At 42.1% G+C, this 23,526-nt stretch overlaps 1 protein-coding gene across 1 annotated transcript in view; it reads right to left on the bottom strand.

Moving 5' to 3' along the window:
- Positions 1-486: 486 nt before the first annotated feature.
- Positions 487-23,526, bottom strand: part of TTK (TTK protein kinase) — a 59,032-nt gene continuing 35,992 nt past the window's right edge. The window contains exon 21 of the mRNA XM_072142070.1: positions 487-567. Within this exon, the coding sequence (XP_071998171.1) occupies positions 511-567 (57 nt within the window). The 3' untranslated portion in view covers positions 487-510. The remainder of the gene's footprint in view (positions 568-23,526) is intronic.

Here is a 23,526-nt window from a genome sequence, read left to right on the forward strand (position 1 = left end):
CTGCCCACAGCTTCGTACACCAAAGTATAAAAAAATTATTAACGCCAGAAGATGGCAAAATATATATTTTTTTTTGTACAGGAGGTTTTAATTTTTGTAAATATATGAGAACATTATAAAACCTATACAAATTTGGTATCCCAGTGATTGCACCGACCCAAAGAATAAAGTAGACATGTCATTTGGGGTGTACAGTGAAAGGCATAAAATCCAAGCCCACAAGAACACGGCACAAATGCATTTTTTCACCAATTTCACTGCATTTGGAATTTTTTCCCCCTTACCTGTAGACAGCATGGAATATTAAATACCACCATTTTGAAGTGCAATATGTTGTGCAGAAAACAACCCTCACACAGCTCTTTACATGGAAAAATTATAGGTTTTTAAAGGTGGGGGGTGAAAAATGAAAACGCAAAAACAAAAAAGGGCTGTGACGTGAAGGGATTAATAATTTAATTAATATAATTTATTTTTTCAGAGTTGGAGTTGCTCCATTATGTCTCCATTTTATCTTCTATTGACACCACCGAAATGGATACCGACCATGACCCCGACTGCACAGTCCTGTGGGAAATAGAGAAGACAGACAAAGTAAAGCCTCATACACATTACCAGGCTAGCTGGAGATGGGAAGTGGAGGGAGGGGGAAGGGGGCCCCCCAAGAAACTGAAATAGGACCTGCAGGAAAAGGAACTGCTCTATATTTTAATCCAAAATTAGAGAGGGTTAGGATTTTCTCCTATCCCAATGTCACCGATATTCTAAAATCAACAAATCCAAACTAGTGACATCACTAGTGTGACACTACACTATCTACGCCTACATATACACCATGGAGGTGATATCTCCTTTTATGAGCTTCATGATTGATTTAATACCACCACCACAAGAAAAATATTACAACAGTAGGCTCAGTGGATCTTCTGCTTGAAAACAGTGATACCACTTGGGCTTAATCAACGGCTGAGTTTCTCAGGTTTTTTTTTATAGGGTATCAGTACTAATACTGATAATAATGCTAAGAGAATATATCCATCTATACATCTATGTTAGCGGGGGGGGGGCAGGATATTACATCATTTATACATCTGTCAATAGTTCTGCTCTGTTTTCTTGATATGTAAAGTGAAGCCTCCTGTCTTTTACCACCTCAGCCACACATTCCTGTCAATAACATGGCCGCAGATGGAGGGTCATGTGATCTCTAACTGACGATTGCTCATGGACAGTTAGAGATCACATAACCCTCCATCTACTGCCATTTTATCATCATGAATGGCTGGCTGATGAGGGAAAAGACAGGAGGCTTCACTTTACATATCAAGAAAGCAGAGTAGAGCTTTTAATAGATGTGATTTTAATTACCTAATATCCTACCCCCACACTTACACACACATCACGAGAAACATGAGGTAAAGTGGCCAACCCCTTTAAGAATTAGACATAAAGAATAACTGTGATTTTAAGATGATTTTCAGAAATATTTTTCTAATATAATTCTCTCCTCTCTTGTTTGTTACAGATCTGTGAGTGTCAACCCTTTCTGCTCTCTCCCTAGCTGCAGTATGCTATGAGCATTATTTTCAAAGACCAAGCTGAAAGCGATGGGATCAATCTTCCCAGCGCAAAGCTTTTTAACACAATACAGGTAAATTAGATGTGAGCTTGTATAGGCTCTGGTCTCTTCATGTGTCCAGCGGAGGCCTGCACAGTGTTTATATCTATGCCAAGCCCTACGAGAACATTTTACGGCTACAGCGAGTGCGCGGGTGAACACACCACGCCGACCCACTCCCCACTAACAGTGTGACGTGGCAGCCCTGATAAATATCCCCTTAAATGTAATGGCCTCCTGGACAGGTCCTTCAGGTATGCTAAGAAATGTAGGTGAAGTATACCCTATAGTCTAAGTGGTTCTATATGAAGTTGCATTTACTTATATATATATTGATATATTTATTCCCTTTAATGGTATATTAATTCATTGGTATGAATGCCATCAACTGACCATAACTGGTAATGCAGCTGAACGTGTTAGCTGCCTGGAAGGGGAGGATCTGTTGACCAATTAGAACTGTTGGTTCTTATGTTAATGCTGCCTCAAGGTTCCTAATTGGTGGATGCCTGAAACTCCACTCTGAGTGGTATTAATTTATACTACCTCAGGCTGGAAGTTTCAGAGAATTCTTTCAGAGTTCTGAGAGAGAACAGACAGAGATCTTTCCAGAGAGAGAGTCCTTAGAGGACACAAGGCCTGCTGTTGCTGTCTCCTACCTGAATATAACCTCAGCCTGTCACCGTTGCTGCAGTAAAGTCTTGGAATAAAGAGACTGTAACTCCACGTGTGATCCCTGGCTGCCACTAACACCAGGGGCCTCCCCTCTACCCGGGGATCCCCAACACGCATACAGCGGGAGTTCCCCAGAGTGGAACTTTCCATCTTATTGCGGCCTCTCCCTTTTTTTGTATTCCCTTGCTGGACCTGCCCGTTGTGGATTAGGCATGTTCCATCGGAACCAAGTGTTTGTGACAAGTTTAGTGCTAGACCGCACTAAAGACAGCCACTCAAGTACCAGGGGAATCCCTTTGCCTCAAAGCCATTAGGTCAGGCCCTGGTGGGATATACAGACTAGAATGCAGATGGAAGGGAGTTGCTTGATTTTTTTTACAAACTAAGCAGAATTTATTGCTAATGAAGTATATTAGAAAATGCTCACCACATTCCCCCGCACAGAATATAAAAAGTAATCTCAAATGAGGGTTGTGCCGGTGGCACATTGTAACACATGATCAGTAAAAAAAAAAGTTTACAAAAAAATTCTATTCAGCCCCATTTCCCTAGGACTGATATAAATATAAACAGTAAAAATTATAAACCTGTTAAATTCAATGTTTTGGGATGCAGCAATACATATCAAAGTTTGATAACAGAAAATAGCACCCAAAGTCATAAATGCCATTTTGCAAAATATAATTTTTTTTTTTTTTATAAAAAGTGATCAAAAGCCCCCCAGTAATCACTATATACAGCTCTCAGCATTCACTATATACATCTCCCAGTAATCACTATATACAGCCCCCTAACAAAGTACACTAGAGGAGACTCAGTGAGGTGACTGTGGTAAATTCACCCACACAACCTCCCTGGCTTCAAAAAATCTGCTAGGTGTTTAAAAATATTTATTGATACATACAATCAAGTAATGTTCATCAGTTAATACCATATAAATAGATATACAGTATGCCCTCTCAATACAACCTGTAAGATGTGTTATCCACCAATGTAAATAAATCTGTACATAAACTGGGAAATGAGCGAGGGACCTAACACCTAGAACAGTGTGACACGGTGACTTCATCAGAGGAAAAGAGAATGACTTCCCCTGATGAAGTCACCGTGAGTGATGGAACGAGTGGGTGGACATTCAGGCCCAAATCACCCACATTTGGTGGGAGCCCCTTAAAGGCCAAAGTGGTGGGGGCCCCTAGGAGTGCTCCCCGGACACCCTCCCTATAATACGGCCCTGATTACAATCCCTTGATGAGCTATTGACAGAGATACATGGCATGCCAATTTTTACCATAATGGAGGTTTTATCTATTTTTAAGAGGGACCTGACTGCTAGAAAGGACTTCCATCAGGGCCTTATATACTAGGTAAAAAGTTCGGGTCTGGGTGATGGCTGGTTAGGGCCACTGCTACGAAGCTAGGCACAAAGGGTTGGGTAGTAATTCATTTCAAGGGGTTAATTTCAGTCCACACAAAAACATCTACTTATAGCCCTATTTTTTGCATTTTCCTCACTGGACTTAAACAGCAAAAACAAACTTATTCTCAAGATGCCGTAGGAGGAAGTAGAAATCAACTACTAACGAACAAATATCATCCTTTTCAAAAGAATGTGACTCTCATGGTTTGGTTGAATTTTTGGCTAGTGGTGATGTATTTGACAAGGTTATCAGTATCTAGTAAAGTAGTGAACATTGTTACTGTGGCTTTGCAGTCTGTGGTCAGTATACCCCGCAGTTTTTCATTGTACTTAAATAGCAGCTGGTATTGGAAAATCTGACCCTATGCACAGTCTACTCAATATAAAGGCATGTGCATGGTTCAGGCTTTTAGTAGCCATACCATAAATCTACAGTGGGCAGTCCAGAAGCAGTTGAAGGGAACCTGTCACCAGGAGCTCTATTTTTGGCTCCCCTTTGTCCCCACAGAGAATAGTCTATACATTGGCAAAGAGCTTTTGTAGTAAAAATAGCATTTACCGAGAAAAAAAAGATAACTTTCCCTGTACTGTATGTAGAGACTAGTCTTTTGTCCCTTGGGCGTGGCTAAAGAGGAGCAGTTTCCCCCCACAGGGGAAGCCCCTCCATCAGGCGTCTTTCTCAGAGAGAAGAGGAGATGGTGGGCGGGCATTGTATGTATAATGTCTGCAGGGGGAAGTGACAGGGACAGAGCTATGCAGGAGATGAGTGTTTTATTTTTATTTGAAAAGGATGCATGATGGAGTGGTTTCCTGATGGGGAAGGGGGGGCACACAAAGGACTAGTCTCTGCATACAGTACAGGTAAAGTTTGTTCTAAGTTATCTTTATAAGCTGAGATTTTCAGCACAAAAAATGTGCTGAAAAACCCTAACTCGGCTTATACTCAAGTCAATAAAAACACATAAACACTGTACTCACATTTACAACGCCCCCTGCAGGTAGTCTTCTTTCACCGCCGATGCTCTAGCTCCATGTCCCTGTGCGCTGCCGTAGCACAAACTATGACCTCAGGCGCTGACTGACATCATGGTCTGCGCGACCGAATTGAGCAGGGACACAGAGCCGGAGCTGGAGCATCACCGGAGAAAGAAGAACTCTGTATTATTTACTTTACACAGCTTAGTATCATCTGCAAATATTGAAACTTAACTGTGTAAACCCACTACAAGGTCATTAATGAAAATATTAAAAAGTGGTCCCAATACTGACCCCCTTGCCCTCCGTAGGTAACGTCAACCCAATCCGAGAACTTGCCATTAATGACAACCCTCTGTTTTCTATCACTAAGCCAATTACTTACCCAAATACACAGATTTTCCCCTAGTTCCAGCAGTCTTATTTTACATACCAAACTTTTATGTGGCACTGTGTTAAATGCCTTTGAAAAGTCCAGGTATACAACATCCACAGCATCCCTTAAAGAAAATTTACATCATTTCTCATCGTGTCTTCCACCATTTTGCTGGGTAAAGACAGTCGAGAAGGCAACATTCAGTAGATTGGCCCTTTCCTCGTCTCCTTCCACCATGAACCCATGTAATCCCTCAGAGGACCCACACTCTCCGTTTTTAGTTTCTTAATCTTTATATACTTGAAAAATTATTTGGAACTATTTTTGCTCTCCATGGCAATATTTCTCTTTCTCTATTTATGTGGCCTTTATCTGCTTTTTACATTATTTAATTTTCTCTCTATAATCCTGTAACACCTCATCACTACCATCGCATCTTAGCACCTTAAATGCCTGATCTTTCTTGCATATTGCTCTCCTTACAAGACTAGTTAGCCACATTGGCTTTTTCTTGTTTGGTATGCTTTTTCCTTTATGGTATGTGTTTCTCACAGGGCTTTTTTAGAATATGTGAGAAAAAGTCCCATTATTTGAGGGGTTCTTGTCTTTGAGAACATTGTCCCAGTTTATGCCAAGAAGGTCTTCCCTTTGTTGCTGAAAATTTGACCTCCGGAAGTTTAGAGTATTCGTTGCCCCTCCACTAACACTCTTAGTAAAGCGTAATACAACATCAATAATATTATGATCAGTATTACCCAGGTTCCCCCTAACCTGTAATTTTGATACCCTGTCCGGTCTGTTGGTTAGGATAAGTTCCAACAGTGCCCCCCCTCTTGTTGGCTCCAGGACTAGTTGTGATAAGACAAAATTGTCTTTTGTTGTCGACAAAAACCTGCTACTTTTGAAGGACCTGCAGGTTTCTGCCCCCGAGTCAATATCTGGGTAATTGAAGTCCCCCATGTTCTTCACCATGCTTTGAAGCTGCATCCATTTGACTTTTTAGCATTTCCTCTGCTGCCTCCATTATATTTGGAGCCTTTTAATAAACCCCTAGTAATATTTTATTATTATTTTCCCCTCCCCTTATCTCCACCCATAGGGACTCCACATTTTCATTTGTGTCACCGATGTCATCTTGCAGGGTTGGTTTATACTCAAGTATATACATATAGGGGCACATATGCTTACCCGGTCACTCTGAATTCCCGAAAGTGCATTGTCCGTCCGGAATGCACTCTGCCGCGATTCACTTAGATTGTGCACCTGATTTCCTGCATCTGTCGCTTCCCCGCTCAGGTCCGACGGAGTTCACCATCTTCCTCTCGGTGCATGTAAGTGCTTTGGCTTGCAACACAATTTTGAAGTTAAACCCTGCATTTTGTCCGAATCCGTCGGATCGTCCGACAGCACGCCTCCCCCCCCCCATTTGTGTCACATTAAAGCCGGCACAGTTGCGCCAAAATCTGATCGCGTGCACCAAAAACCCCTTTTAAATTCCTGTCCCAGCGGCGCAAAATGGAACTCGTAGGGATGTACGACGAAAGTGCGATCCGTCGGGCTCCGGTAGTAACTGGTATTGGTAGTAAGTCATTGACATCAAAATTAAAGGTGGTTTTCTGAAAATATTTGACAAATGCTGTATAATTTGGTTAATCAGCTTATGTAAAAAAAAAAAAACATAATTTAAACAGTACAGACCAAAAGTTTGGACACACATTCTCATTCAAAGAGTTTTCTGTATTTCCATGACTATAAAAATTGTAGATTCACACAGAAGGCATCAAAACTATGAATTAATACACGTGGAATTATATATTTAACAAAAATGTTTGAAAGAACTGAAATTATGTCTAATGTTCCGGGTCCTTCAAAGTAGCCACCTTTTGCTTTGATTACTGCTTTGCATTCTCTTAATGAACTTCAAGAGGTAGTCACCAGAAAAGGTTTTCACATCACAGGTGTGCCTTGTCAGGTTTAAAAAGTGGATTTCTTGCCTTATAAATGTGCCAAAGTCAGGTCCTACTGAATCGAAAAAAGTAAAGAAAAATGAGTGGCCATCATTCCTTTAAGAAATGAAGGTCAGCCAGTCTGAACAATTTGGAAAACTTGAAAGTGTCCCCAAGTACAGCTGCAAAAACCATCAAGCTCTACAAAGAATAGCAGGTCAATTCCCACACAGAGCCCTAGCAGCAGATACATCTCTCAGCAGATACATACAACAACTGTTAAGAGGAGACTGTGTGCAGCAGGCCATTATGGTAAAATAGCTGCTAGGATACCACTGCCAAGGACAGGCAACAAGCACAAGAGACTTGTTTGGGCTAAAGAACCACCGTGTCTTTGTGTGACGCAGAAAAGGTAAACAAATGGACTTTACATGCCTGGTTCCCACCGTGTAGCATGGAGGAGGTGTGATGGTGTGGGGGTGCTTTGCAGGTGACACTGTTGGAGATTTATTCAAAATTGAAGGTATACTGAACCAGCATATTTACCACAGCATCTTGCAGCAGCATGCTATTCCATCCAGTTTGCGATCAGTTGGACCATCTTTTATTTTTCAACAAGATAATGGCCCCAAACACACCTCCAGTCTGTGTAAGGGCTATTTGACCAAGAAGGAGAGTGATTGGGTGCTATGCCAGGTGACCAGGCCTCCACAGTCACCTGACTGGTTTGGGGTGAGCTGGACTGCAGAGTGAAGGTAAAAGTGCCAAAAAGTGCTAATCATCTCTGGGAACTCCTTCAAGACTGTTGGAAGACCATTTCAGGTGACTACCTCTTGAAGCTCATCAAGAGAATGCCAAGAATATGCAAAGCAGTAATCAAAGCAAAAGGTGACTACTTCGAAGAACCTACAATATAAGACATATTTTCAGTTGTTTCATACTTCTTGTTAAGTATATAATTCCATGTGTTATGAATTAACATGTGTTAATTCATAGTTTTGAATGCAGAAACCTCTTTGAATGAGACGATGTGTTCAAACTTTTGGTCTGTACTGTATTTATGGCAGTTCTTACATACTGGTTGCATTTCCCCAATAAAGTTTTTTGATATATGCTTAGCAAAGGTATCTTGCATGAACACATACAGTATATGACCCAGAGGATGATATTATCTGATTTATATATGATATTTTTACTGCTTAACCATCATATTATTATCACTCAGACATTTGGCAAATAACCTTATTTTTTCAACCTACAGTAACCTCTGATAGTAGTTGTTGTTGACACTATCATTTTTTTTATTCATGTGCTATCAGAAGAGTAACAAGCTTCTGAGGTTATGATACTCAGATGCGAAAACATTTATAGCTTATCCCTAAAGCATCACTTTAACTCTTTGGAAGTGACTTGGAGATTTGGATAGTACATACTCATCTTAATGCCGTATCCTCATCTTTTTTTTACAGAACAGACGGCTGCCAAAAGGATATTCTTTTGGCCTCCCTCTTGCAGTATATGTTACAGAATATGTAGAATATACATGGTGGATCAGTGTAGTAGACCAAGTTATTTCATCCTCTTCGCTGCAGAAAAAAAGGCCATAATAGCCACTGTATGGCATCCATCCCCACACTCTGACAAATTAAGACCTTGGATGTGGCCAATATCCACACCTTGATTCTCATAAACAGAAAAAAAAATGCTTACTGCCAATAATCACTTCTCCTCGTGAGAGAAAGGGGATGCATACAACAATGTTTCCAACTGTATACACTGGGATACCTATAGCATTCCATTGGAAATCCTCCCACCGTATACTTACAAAGGAAGGCTAAAAACAGAATATGAGCATAGCCCAATAAATACTAGCTTTTAAGGGCAAGATAATCTCTCACTATTAACAAACCAACAATGCAACGTCAAGACAGTATGTATTTATGATCTTTAGAGTGACCCATTTATATTAATTGTGTTAAGGGGCTTTCAGGCATCATCTAACCCACTTATTTTAGGATAGGTCATTAATAAATGGTCATTGGGGATTCAATACCAAGCATCTGAACTGATCAATTTTTTACACTACACATGAACCCAGAAGATGACAGCTTTTTCTCATAGCAAGCTCCTCTCTCATGCACTTTAATAAAAGCATCTCCATCAATAAGTAGCTTTTGATGGAGTGCATGAAAGAGGAGCCTCATGAGTGATAAATCTGTCATCTGCTAGCTATTTGCCAGCAGGTTAACTCTAATCAAAGGGTCCTATGGTAGAAAATTCGAAAAATACCATGTAAGCCAAAATAGTGGATGTTATATTCTTCACCCCCCCCCCCCCCCAATAAGATTCTCCAACCATAGGTTTACAGTAATAAGGCAGAAATGTGAACTCCATGTTTATAACTGTGTGAGAGTATATGTGTCTGATAATTATCAGTAACATTGATAAGAGTTTCTGCCCCTGTATGGAAAGCCTATGTGGTGCAATCATCAAAGCACAAGATCTGATGATTGTGATGGGCAACACAAAGATCTGCAGAGACGTAAAAAATGTCACTGGAGACAGATTCACACTGCTGCAAAGCAAACCCAATAGACAATACCACTCCTATGCAGATGATACACAGATATCTGGCCCATATATCACCTCTCTTCTAGCCAGAATTCCAGATTGTCTGTCAGCCATATCCTCCTCCTCTTCCCGCTTTCTAAAATTCATTATGGACAAAACAGAACTCATAATCTTTCCTCCAGCTAACACATCCCTCTCACCACAGTCACAATTCATGGCTCCACACTCTCCCCGGTCCCTAAAGTCTCTGCCTTATTCTTTAAGCCTCACAACCAGTCCCTTTTTATAACCTGCAGCCTCCACCTCAAGAACATTTCTCGCATCCGATCCTACCTCAACCCAGGGTCTACAAAATTGCTAGTCCACGCCCTCATAATAGTAGTAATAGTCCTCATAATAGTAGTAATAGTCCTACTTGGACTACTGCAATATCCCTCTCTGTGGTCTACAGCTAACTCATAAATGCCCCTTCAATCTATCTTTAACTCTTCCACCCGACTAATCCTTCTGCCTCTTCTCTTCTCCTTCTCTCCACTGGTTACCCATTGTATAATAAGTGACTTACAAAGCTGTCCCCTCCTTATACCTCTGAAATAATCAACTGTCCCATATAAAATCTCCATAGAGGACTGTCTGCTTCACTCTATTACCCTCTGCTCTTCTCACAACTGCCTCCAGGATTTCTTCAGTGCATCACCATAATTGAGCACGTGTGAAAATATTCTTAGCCGAATGGAAACCGTTGACATATTGGACATCACTTTGATTAGCATCTTTTAAAACGAAGTATTGTTGTATGAAACATCTGTGAAAATATAATCACTGACTTACTTAACCATTTCATTACCGGGCAATTTTCCATTTTTGCATTTCAGTTTTTTACTTCCCTCTTTCCACAAGCCATATCTTTCTTATTTTCCATTTACAGAGACATAGGAGGGCTTCTGCGGGACAAATTGTATTTTCTAGTGGCATCATATTTTATTTTGTTCATTGTACAGGAAAGCTGGAAAAAAATTCCAAATGTGGTAGAATTTGCCAAAAAAGCGCAGGTGCATAATATTCCTATGCTTTTTTTTTTCTTTCACATGTTTTCCAAATAACATCTCACCTTTATTCATTGGGTGGGTAAGATCACAATGTTACCAAATTTATATAGGTTTTATTATGTTTTAATACTACAAAAATTAAAATCTTTTGTGAAAAAAAAATCTTAGTTTTGTCATATTCTGACAACAATAACTTTTTCATACTTCGATGCACGGGGCTGTGTAAGATGTCATTTTTGAAGAACAAATTGATGTTTTTATTGATACCATATTGGGGACTGTACGGCCTTTTGATCACTTTTTATTTAAATTTTTATGTGTTGCAACATGGCAAAAAAGTGTAGATTTAGGCATTCAAGTGCCATTTTCTGTTAAGTGGTTCACCATCGGGAATAATTGCTTTTATATTATGATAGATTGGATATTTTGGGATGCGGTGACCTGCCAGCACCAACCATGACAAAGCCGGCGCATGCGCCCTAGGAGGCTGGGACACACGCAGAAAAGAGGGTAAGTGAGAGACACTGTAGCCAGGCACCAGGGGCACAAGGAGGAACACAGGGCACCCATGACAGTACTCCCCCTTCCCCATCCTCTTGTCAGCAGAGTCCAAGGAATTGTAGGAAAATTCTGCCCATGGCAACAGGGTGGACTAGTTGTCCTTTCCAGGGGAGACAAAATGGCAGAGAAAGCAGCCCAGAGTCTGATTAACTCTGTCTTGTCCATTAGACTGCAGATTATACGTAGAGGTTAAATCAAGCTTTACTTGAAGTTGGCTGCACGGGGAACTGCAGAACTGGGAAACTGGACCCCTCGGTCCAAGACAGTTTGCAGAGGGGGTCCATGAAGCCGGAAGATGTGGAGAAAGAACAAGCTGGCAATACTAGGACATGACTGTAGACCAGGCAGAGGAACAAATTGGGACATCTTAGAAAACCGGTTTGTGACCACCCAGGCATTACTGGAAGATGGCGGAAGATCCATAGCAAAGTCCATGGCTATGTGAGTCCATGGGCAACTGTGTATCGGCAATGGTAGGAGCAGACCTGCTGGCTTGACATGTCACGACATGTTACAAGCACATCCTTGACCAGATCTGGCCACCAGTAGAAACATGTTATGAGAACAACAGATCTCTGCACCCTGGGGTTCCCAGCCACATGAGAGCAATTTCCCCAAGTTCAGGAGAAACAATATGTTGAGGAGCTGGTTCTTCATGTAAGGCATGAGAGAGGGCATCGGGTTTAACATTCTTCTCTGATGGACGGCAATGTATCATGAAGATTGACCATAGAGCCTGTGAAGATAGAGGAGTTGAGGATTAGATACAGACCAAATGACGAGCTCCTTCCAGAAAATGATGCCATTCTTCCAAAGCAAGATTTATGGCCAGAAGCTCCCGATTCCCTATGGAATATTACCTCTGCGGCTGATAGGGTCTTTGAGAAGAAGCCACAGCTAAGGGTTCCACCTTTGGCCCCTTTCTGGATGAGAACAGCTCCAGCACCAACCAAAGAGGCATCAACCTCTAGCAGGAACGGTTTCTCAGTATAAGACCGGGTTAGAAGGGAAGCAGAGGCAAATGCAGACTTCAGCTTGGAGAAAGCTTCTTCAGCCACCGGATGCCAGAGTTTAGGTTCAGTGTTTTTCTTAGTCAGCGCCACAAAGGGAGACACAAGGGAGGAAAAATGCGGTATGAATTTCTGGTAGTAGTTAGCAAAGCCCAGGAATATCTGAATAGCAGATGAAGTCTTATTGAAGTCCTACTGGGCGAGGCCACTGAAGTATCGCAGACAACTTTGTGGGATCCATCTGTAAACCCTTGTCAGAGATGATATACCCGAGGAATAGAAGACTTTGGTGCCCTTAGGTGCCTGAGAAATTGTCTTCTTGGAGCTGATGGGATTCAAGGTCCATAAAGAACACCAAGATATCGTCCAAGTAGACCACGACACAGGTATAAAGCAAGTCTCTAAAAATGTCATTGAAAAACTCTTGAGTCCAAAATTCATGACTAGATACTCAAAATGCCCACCACGAGTTTTGAAGGTGGTCTTCCATTCATCGCCTTTACGGATGCTTGAAACTGCCCATCTGTTCCAGAGCTGAGTAGAACTGGGATATATTCAGGCATGGAGAAGCTTTGTTCTCACGCTTCTCCCAAGAACCCTGCGTGTGTTTCACGGACGCTGTGAACAGAGTGGACAAGTCCGAAGGAAGTGCTCCAGGCTGGCACAATAGAGGCAAAGATTCTCCTGCTGACGTCGGGAGCGTTCTTGGGGAGTCAGGCGCGCTATATCCCCTTGCATGGCCTCCTCTGGAGCAGACAAGGAGGACGGCTGTGGTGGCCTTTGAAAGACTGTTGCGAAGCGGGGCAGTCGATGGGTCCTAACCTGCACTTGTTCGAGATGCTGTTGCTCCAAACGATCTGAGGACCGGATGTCAATCCGAGTAGCCAAGGAGATGAGACCGCTCAGAGATGACAGCAGGTCTTGTGCAGACAGGGTGTCTTTAATATGTCCAGAAAGTCCTTTTTTAAAGGTGGTGACCAAGGCCGCTTTATTCCAAGCAAGATCAGAAGCTTGGAATCAGGTGCAGAACTGAACTGCATAGTCACCAACAGATATGTCCCCTTGGCGTAAGTTCAGCAGTGCGGTTTCAGCAGAGGGCGCCTGAGCTGGTTCCTCGAAGACAAATCGGAATTCAGCAAGGAATGCGGTGAGATTAGCTGTGACAGGGTCACTCTTATCCCAGAGTGAAGTGGCCCATGCCAGGGCTTTCCCGGAGAGAAGGTTGATCACGAAAGACACTTTAGCCTGTTCTGTGGTGAACTGTGAAGGCATCAGTTCGATATGCAAAGAGCACTAGGTATTGAAGCCCCTGCATAACTTGGCCTTTCCGTCATACTTGTTGGGCATTAAAAGTCACAGCCTGGGTTCAGCAGCAGACAGTGAAGTGCTGGGTAACCAGCAATTGCTGCAAGATGGTGGTGAGCTGTCCAAGTTGCTGGCCTTGGCAGCAATCATCTGGGACAGTAAGATCCATGGCCGGATCTTACGGTCAGAATCTGGGGTAGTGGACCCTTTGTACCACTACGGGCAGTGACTTAAGCCGACACCTGGTGAATGGACAAGACAAAGTAAAAAATCATAGAGCTGAGACAAAGTCTGGGACAGGCTGCAGGTCAGAACAGGCAGCGCGGTTTTGAAGTCCGGAACATAGCAGAAATTCACAACAGGAAATCACTATACCGCAGGCACGAGCCTGAAATATCTGGCAGAGGACACAGGAAGGGGCTGTAAATTTATCAGGGCATTGGTGCGCTGGCCCTTTAAATCTTACAGAGCCGGGTGTGCCATGGGAAATAACACTGAGGTTTTTGTAGGCGCCACACATGGTAGAAATGCTGGCTTCCCCAGTTCATCTGCTGCAGATGCCTTTTCACGGTATGCAGTGGCGAAACCACCTGCTGTATCAACTCTAGCCCCAATTGAGACCAGGTAATTCCGTCAAGAACATTGTACTCCTTCAGATCCCTGATGGGTGGATTGTTCTCTTGGTGCGTGCTGTCATGGCAATGAAATACATCTCCATTTAGAGGCCTTAGTGATCCATCAATTTCCGATAAAATTAGTTTCACGGAAATTAAATATCTGTTGAATTCAGTATTGCAACTAAGAATGACAGGAGGGGTAGCTCAGGGACACATGAAAATCAAATGGACCCTGCAGAGGGTGACACTGCAAAAATACTTGAAGTCACGTAATATCTACAACTTGTGTTTTTAGTACACAAACTCTACTACTTATGTAGTGAAGTGTTAGATAATTAAAAGATAGGCTTTTAATTATCTGATCTCATATATGAGTCTAGTAAATTCCGAAATTCCACATTGGATCCCTATGTCTGGTGTCATAGAAAAATATGATTTTTTTTAGTTGGATTTCATCTGCCTCATTCTTTTGTTCTCAGAAACGTTAAATGCTGCCAGAGGTTGGAAATATCTGATGAGTGAACAAGCGTTTGCGTGGCTTAACCCCAATAAGTCTAGTGATGTTAAAAGGTTACCTGGTGTCATTTACTCATGCGAAGGTTAATGACACAGAATAACCTCCGGTAACCCTGCAATAGACTTCAGTGAACAAATACTACTATCTGATTGCTGTAATAAACAAATAAATTGTCAGATTAAACATTTTCCCAATACGTAAACCAGGCTAAATTATAAAAGCATTACCAGGCTAAAATGAATCATTCACATCTCTCAAGATCAATCTTGTCCCCTTGAACTCAAATAACCGACTACATTTGGTGCCCATTTAAATGGGCAAACTCGCAACCTTTCTATACATTTAACTCCTGATTTAGGCATATTAACGCCATTTATAGTGACCTTGTCCACAAACTAATTCTTCTTGGCGCCCGTCACTTCCAGTCTTCATCCTTTATTATCTTCAGTAGCAAACTCTTTTCTTTGCAAAAATATGAAAACAAAAAGCATACAGTAGAGGGCACCTCCAGCAAATGTGAAAATAAACCCAACCCCAAAATTGCGGTGCTCGACTGATCTCCACGTAAGTTTTGTGCAGAATGCCCCAATAGGGTGACACAGGTCCGGTCGTGCCTTCAGACAAGACAAAAAAAACATACTACTACAAATTGGTGTTCAGTAAACATATGCAGAAAGAAAAAAAAGTGCAGTATTTATATCCAACATATTTCACTCAACTCCAAAAAAGTAAAACAATTATTTAAATTATATTTATTTTCTATATAAAAAGTGTACAGAAAAAGTATAATTAAAAGTTTTTATGACGGGTTTCGGGGATGACCCCTTTTTCAAACATAGGACAAGCATATGCCAAACCATCAGAACATTCAATGTATATATATCCAACCTTATGTGGGAGAATAACAGGAAACATACTACAATAATGGCCAATGAGAAAGGACCAACCAATTTACATAATTTTCAATTTGTACACACCTTCATATTTAGATAATACAACTTACATTGTAGGACAGAATCCCCACCCCCACCATAAGGTTGGGTATATATACACAATGTTCTGATGGTCTAGTACAGTGATGGCAAACCTTTAAGACACCGAGTGCCTAAACTACAGCCAAAACCCACATTTTTTTTGCAAAGTGCCAATGCGACAATTTAAGCAGTAACTTATTTCTCCCTACTTTTTCACATGTTTAAATTGAGGACACCAATACAGTAGAAAGAAGGAGAAGAATTGTGGATTACCATTGTAGCTTCCTTCTAGGGCAGTGATGGCGAACCTTTTAGAGATTGAGTGCCCAAACTTCAACAAAGACCTGGTTATTTATCGTAAAGTGCCAACACAGAAATTTAATTTGTGATTTATACTCCCTTCTCTATCACAGTTTTCATTGATACAAGCACCTGAGGACACCAATAAAGCAGAAAATAGTCCCAGGTAGCGCTGTCACTTTAAAATACCTCTTTGCACAGCAAGTCCTGGGCTGTCTGGACTGCAGGAAGATACCTGGAGTCATCTCTGGTGATGGCCTGAGTGCCCACAGAAAGGGCTCTGAGTGCCACCTTTGGCAGCAGTGCCATAGGTTAGCCATCACTGTTCTAGGGTCCTGGGTTGCCTCGGACTGCAAGAGACCTTGAGTCCTGTCTGGCGAACCCCGCCCTGAGGTGATGGCAAGGGTGCCCATATAGAGAGCTATGAGTGCCACCTCTGGCACCCGTGCCATAGGTTCGCCACCACTGGTCTAGTATATGCTTGTCTTATATTTGAAAAAGTTGTCATCCCTAAAACACCTCTAACCACTAGTTTTACCATCATATCTCAGATTCCACACAGCTAATCAAAGAGTTAATTGATTTCAACAGCCTTTTCGAACAAATACAACGTTTTATCACTTCTAATAGCCAACGTATCTGCTCATTATTCCAATATACACATAATTTTGTCTTATAATCTATCAACTACCTCCTCAGTATGAATCCTATGATGTAACAAAAATATTTTCTTCTAGAAAGTATTTTACACCACAATACTTTTTCCTTCAATAACATTTTTCGACAAATAATAAGTTGTGTGATGGGAGTGAGATTCTCACCATCGCACGCAAACCTGAACATTCTAGGCCCAAATCCGTTTTCTGACAACATTTTGTTCTTCCGCCACTGTATCGATCATCTCATTTTCGTTTGGAAGGGTGATTGACAAACAGATGAAAATTTCACCTCAACAATAATAACATGGACCTGTCCTTCACCTACAACTGCTCTGCAACCAAGATGGAATTTCTGGACATCTTTTAGAAGAGATGGATCACTATCAACCTGCACTTCACTTTAAATCAGTAGATGGCAAAAGCTATCTTGATTTTCCCTCATTACAAACCGTAGCTTCGAAATATACCTTACGAACAATCAAGCGCATCTGTAAAAACTGCTCCTGCATTTCAACCTTTCGACAAGAAGCAAAGGTTCTGAAACAAAGGTTTAACCCCTGGGCGCACCAGGACGTTATAGTACGTCCCCGCCGCTAGATGCTAAGCGCACGGGGACATGCTATAACGTCCTGCTTCTGGCACCGGCTCACGAACGGAGCCGGCACCAGAAGCAGCGGCTGTCAGCTAACACCCGCGATCAGTGCCAACTCTGATCGCGGGTGTTAACCCCTTACACGCCACGGTCAAGCATGTAAGGGTGTTCCTGCTATGGATCGGATCCCCTGTGCTTTCCCGTCACTTTCCCATAAAAACAATTAATAAAGTATAAAAAGCACAAAAACACAAAAAAACCCTGCATATTTGGTATTGCCGCGTCCGTAACAATCTGTATAATAAAACAGAATTGTTACTGTACCCGCACGGTAAACGCCGGAGAAAAAAAACACAAAAAACATTCCGAAAAAAGATCATTTTTAATTAATACCCTATAAAAAATCCTCTAAAAAGTGATTTAAAAAATGTTATGCACTCTAAAATAAGCCCACTAAAAAGAACAACTCTTCTCACAAAAATAAGCCCTTAACCAGATTTGAAAAATAAAAAAGTTATGCATATGAAAAGATGGTGATGCTAAAATGAACAAGATTTTCTCCAAATTAGTTTTTATTCAGTACAATTGAATAAAATACAACCCTCCCCCCCCCCACATATTTGGTATCCCTGTGTCCGTAACAATCTGCATAATAAAACAGAATCATTATTAGATCCGCAAAGTGAACCCCGTTTAAAAAAAAAAAAAAAAGCTCCAAAAAAAGCTATTTTTTAATTAATACCCTATAAAAAATGCTCTAAAAAGTGATTTAAAAATGTTATGAAAAATTATACCTAAATTCTGAGCCTTATAACATTCTAGTAAAATATGTGGAATCTTTAAAAAACATCCAAAATAATCCAGACATATGGGAAATGTAAGTTATGAATTTATTTGGGTGCTATGACTATCTGCATCAAAAGTAGAGAATTTAGAACGTTGAAAATAAATAATTTTTCCAAATTTTTGCCAAAAGATTTCATCCAAATTTTTAAACTAATTTGAAGTATAATGTGTCACGAGAAAACAATCTCAAAATCCCCTGGATGTCTCATAGCGTTCCAAAGCTATAACCACTTATAGTGACACTGACCAGATTTGAAGAAAGGGGACGCGTCCTTAAGGCCAAAAGAGGCTGAGTCCCGTAGGGGTTAATATGAAGCACTATCCAAAACAAATAATTCAGGATTAGAGACGAGCGAGCACTAAAATGCTCGAGTGCTCGTTATTCGAGACAAACTTTTCCTGATGCTCGAGTGCTCGTCTCGAATAACGAGCCCCATTATAGTCAATGGGAGACTCGAGCATTTTTCAAAGGGACCATGATTCGGGAATAAAATGTGTTATTTAATTGAAAAAGAATGTCTTCTCATAAATTAGCAGATGTATGCAAACATATGCAATCTATTCTTCACTGTTCCGCACGTATATTATCTCCCGACAAGTTAGCAGATGTGAAGAACAGTGAAGAATAGAATAAAAACAGTGAACACAGGATCATTTAAGTGAAAAACGCAGTGAAAAACACAGTGAAGAATAGATTGCAGATGTTCGGCACATCTGCTTACTCGTCGGGAGATAAATGCAAACACAGTACCTTTCCTTTAAAAAGAATATCTTTACCATGTTTTTTTAGATATTAATGTAATTTCATTACATACAATTATATACAATTCCATGTCCTGTTTATTTTTTGTGCAGTGGGATACCACCAGGTTGCTCCACAGGCGCGACTTCGCTCGCAGTGGTGGCCAAGGCAAAGTATAAAATCGGAAAGCAGAGATAGAGTTGTGATCAGGCAGGAGGTCAGGACAGGCCACACAGGATCAGAATCAGGGACAAGGTCAGGGCTGGCGGCAGAAAAACAAAGGAGCGGAAATCGAAGGTCACAACAGGAAATGACTTTAAACGCACAGGGTATAGCTTTCTCAAAAGGCATGAGGCACAAAGATCCGGAACACAGGAAGGGGCCGGACAATCATTGGCCCGCTGGCCCTTTAAATGTAAGAGAGCCATCGAGCACTCCCCAGGAGGCGGGGATCGCCGCTGGAGCGAGGGAAGGCGAGTGAGGCTATGGCAAGGCTCCAGCAACACACAGGCACGCCTGTGACCCGGGTCACAGAAGCACCCGTGGCAGTACCCCCCTCCCCTTCGGCCTCCCCTTCTTTTTGGCCTGAAGGAATTTCCGCAGAACATCAAGGTCCAGGATGTTGTCTTCGGGACCTCTCCTTCCGGCCGAACCCTTTCCAGTCGATGAGAAAGAACTACTTTCTGCTGACCAACTTCATATCCAGGACCTCTTACCTCAAAGACATCGGGGAATCATCCTCAGGAGAAGGGGGAGAAGGGGGAGAAGCGCTTCAGGATGACAGGGCTTCAGTAGGGAGAAGTGGAAGGAGTTCGGGATGGTGGGAGGAAGACTAAGCTTATACGGACATATCTGGAAGACAGCCACACTTTATCACCCGGAGAGAAGACCGGAAGGAGTCTGCGGTGTTTGTCTGCCTGAGTCTGCTTCCAGATTTAAGATCTGCTTCCAGATTGGACTTAAGATCTTGAACAGACTCTTCCACGGCAGGAACACAAAGAAGGTGGACATGGATGTTGTCTATAAACAATGAAGAAGGGAGCGGAGCCGGCAGATTCAGAGTCCATGGGCAACTGGGTATAGGCAGTAGCAGGAGCAGACCTGCTAGTTTGAGACGTGACAACTTGTTACGGGCACATGAAGTTCAGGATAAAAACATATAGAATTAGTCTTACCGGTAATTCGGTTTCGACTAAGTGACCATGACGGCCCCACCTGGAGGTTGCTCCCTATATCCTGTATGGACAGGAAGTTACAAGAGGTTAAAAGGCTCCTCCCTAGCACCCAGCACCAGTGTCTAACAAAGTACCACCTGGAAGGATGCAAGTGTATAGAAAATTTTTTGACCCATTACCAAGAAGGAAGGGAGGGAGGGAAATAATGGGGGCCGTCATGGTCACTTAGTGGAAACCGAATTACCGGTAAGACTAATTCTATATTTTCCACCACGTTCCCATGACGGCCCCACCTGGAGACTTACCAGATCATACCATTATTAGGGAGGGACTACTGCCTGAAGGATTTTTCTGCCAAACGCCAGATCACCTTGGGAGGCAATATCCAAGCGGTAATGTCTTGCAAAGGTTGAGGAACTTGACCACGTTGCAGCACGGCAGATCTGTTCTAGAGATGCACCTCTTTTTTCTGCCCATGAGGCTGCCAGAGCTCTAGTAGAATGGGCTTTAATATTTTCCGGGAGGGAAATGTTTGCGGACTTATAGCAGAGAATGATAGCAGACTTAATCTCACATCTAGGATTTGCCATCTTCTCTCACAATCTGTTCTAGGGTTTGAACAGAAGGAGGGAAGGACAATTTCCTGTGTACAGTGGAAATCTGAGACTACCTTTGGAAGAAAAAGGGGATCTAGCTTAAGGACTATTCTGTACTCTAATATTTTTAAGAAAGGATCTTTACAGGAGAGGGCCTGAATCTCGCCTAGACTTCTAGCTGTCATAATGGCTATCAAAAAAGCGGTTTTTAGGGTAAGAATTTTCTGTCATTGAAACTTAGAGGTTCGAAAGGAGGCCCTGTGAGATGGTTTAAAACTAAGGAAAGATCCCAAGTGGGCACCGGATCTTTAATATACGGTCTGATATGAGAACAACCCTTGATAAATCTCTTAACCCACTGATGGTCTGCTAGAGGGAAGTTGAAGAAAACGCTCTGCTCTGAGATTTGGACCTTTAGGGTACTGGGCCTAAGACCTAGAGAGAACCCCGATTGTAAAAAGTCTAGAATCTGTGCCAATTTGGGGAATCCTGAGAGGGAGGATGATCCCCACACCAGGAAGAGAATTTTCTCAAAATTTTTAGATAGATGGCGTTGGTTACCGGTTTTCTACTTGCTTTAATGGTAGTGATTACTTCGCTAGATAGGCCCCTGGTTGTCAAGAACGTCCTCTCAGGATCCAGGCTGTGAGTTTTAACTGATGTATGCTCTGGTGACATAATGGACCCTGTGTAAGAAGATCCTAACGGAAGGGAAGAGGAAAGGGGGTGACTATAGACAGTTTCTGAACTACCCGAAACCAGCTTCTTTTCGGCCAGTAAGGAGCAATAAGAATCAGTAAAGCCTGTTCGGTCCATAATTTTTGTAGTACCCTGGGAATCAAAGATATAGGGGGAAAGGCATAAACTAGACCTGTTCCCCATGGTTGGCTGAAGGCGTCCAGGCCTGATGGAGAGCCCTTGGGATCTAGGGAAAAGAAGTGGGCCGTTTTCTTGTTTTGGTGAGTTGCATATAGATCTAATGCAGGAGTCCCCCAAAGAGAACAGATCTCTATGAAGGTTTCCGGGTATAGAGACCATTTGTTTGGGTCTTAAATTGAATCTGTTCAGAAAGTCTGTCTCTATATTTTCCGTCCCTTTGAGGCGAACTGCCGAGAGGGAAAGGAGGTGGGATTCTGCCCACTTGAAAATCTGACTGGACAGGTAAGACAGGCTTTTTGATTTCGTACCCCCCTGTCTGTGAAGGTATGCTATAGTTGTTGTATTGTCGGACAGTATTTTGACATGTTGTCCTATTATGGACTTGGGAACTGATTTGAGGGTCTCTTGGACTGCTTTTAATTCCCTGAAGTTTGAGGACCTGGAGAGAGTGGATTCGTCCCATTGTCCCTGAAGATGCTGACCTGGAAGTACTGCTCCCCAACCCTTTAGACTTGCGTCAGTACGGATAGTGAGGATTGGAGAGGGGTTCCACCAAACCCTCTTTTTTAAGTTCTGGGAATTTTTCCACCAGGTGAGAGAATGCTGTACTTGATAAGGAATCCTTACCCTGCAATCCAGATGTAGTGGGTTTTTGTCCCAAACCCGAATTGTCCAGGCTTGCATAACCCTCATATGATTCTGGGCCCATGCTACACACTGGATGCAGGATGTAAGGAGACCCAAAAGACTTAGAATACTTGCAGGATCTGAGAAGCCCTTTCTCTGAAAGAGACCTACGGTTTGTTTTCATTTTAAGATCTTCTCTTCTGGTAGGAAAGAGCTTTGTTTTACGGAGTCTAATTTTACTCCTAGGAATTTTTTCGTTCATTCCGGAGTTAGATTTGATTTTTCTTGATTCACTATCCAGCCCAGATCCTGAAGAAACTCCAGGGAAATCTGTAGCTGGGCTCTTAATTCGGACTCTGTTTTTGCAGATCGTCAAGATATGGTACGATCACAATGTTCCTCATCCTCAGATGGGCCACCACTTCCACCATTATTTTGGTGAAGATGCGTGGGGCAGACGAAATTCCAAATGGCAGAGCCCTGAACTGAAAGTGAAGGATTACTCCTTTTGGTGAATGTATCGCAAATCTGAGAAATTTTTGATGGTTTTGTCAAATGGGGATGTGATAATACACCTCTTTGAGGTCTATTGTGCACAGAAAATAATTTAAACCTATTAGAGGTGTTGCTGATTTCACTGACTCCATCTTGAATCGTTTGTAACTGATAAATTTGTTCAGTTTCTTTAGGTTTATAATTAACCGATAAGAACCATTAGTTTTTTTCACTAGAAATAGAGACAAATAAAAGCCTTTCCCTTTTTCTGATTCCTGAACTGGAACAATCACATTCATACGACATAGCTGCTGAATGTTGGTCCAGAGTTGGGCATTTTGATTTTTGGTAAAGAGGGGGGAAATTTGAAAATTTTTGGCGGGTAAGTGGAGAAATTCTATTTTGTAACCTGATTGAATGATCAACCTGACGAACCCAGGGACTCGGGGCGATTTCCTCCCATTTGGTTAAAAAATAAGAAAGTCTCCCCCCCACCTGTTAGTCATTGTTTTTTATGTTTTTGGTCGGGGTTAAAGAGGTAACCTCGACCTTCCCCCCCTTTAGCATAGCTCCATCTACTCGTCTTTCCCTTGCCTCTGAATGGAGTTTTATTTTCTCTAGAGGGATGAAAGGAAAAAATGTTTTTTTTTAGGTGGAGGTTTACTAACTGGAAACCCGGTTCAGGGGAGACACGCCGGCGCCATCTAAAGGTCTTAGATCTTAAATCTTAAAGCGCACGGTAGGATAAAACGGCCACGTTCCCCCTTTTTCTTTGTGCCGCTAGCGTGCCCCTAGAGGACACCAGGCACCCAGCACCTATAAAAGCTACTCACCTCAGGTGTAAAAGAAGAAATGTTTGGAAATAAATGTTTCTCCCCCTTATTTCAGTTTCTGTCCCAGCATTAGTCTCGCGGGACCGCTGGATGGGAACCGACCGTAGGGGGAAAGGAGGGAAGGGGATGGCCTTTTCCCAACACATAGAGAGTGTGGAAGCGGGCTAA

This window comes from Engystomops pustulosus, chromosome 3 (genome assembly GCF_040894005.1).
Source record: "Engystomops pustulosus chromosome 3, aEngPut4.maternal, whole genome shotgun sequence".
In the NCBI taxonomy this organism is placed as follows: Eukaryota; Metazoa; Chordata; class Amphibia; order Anura; family Leptodactylidae; genus Engystomops; species Engystomops pustulosus.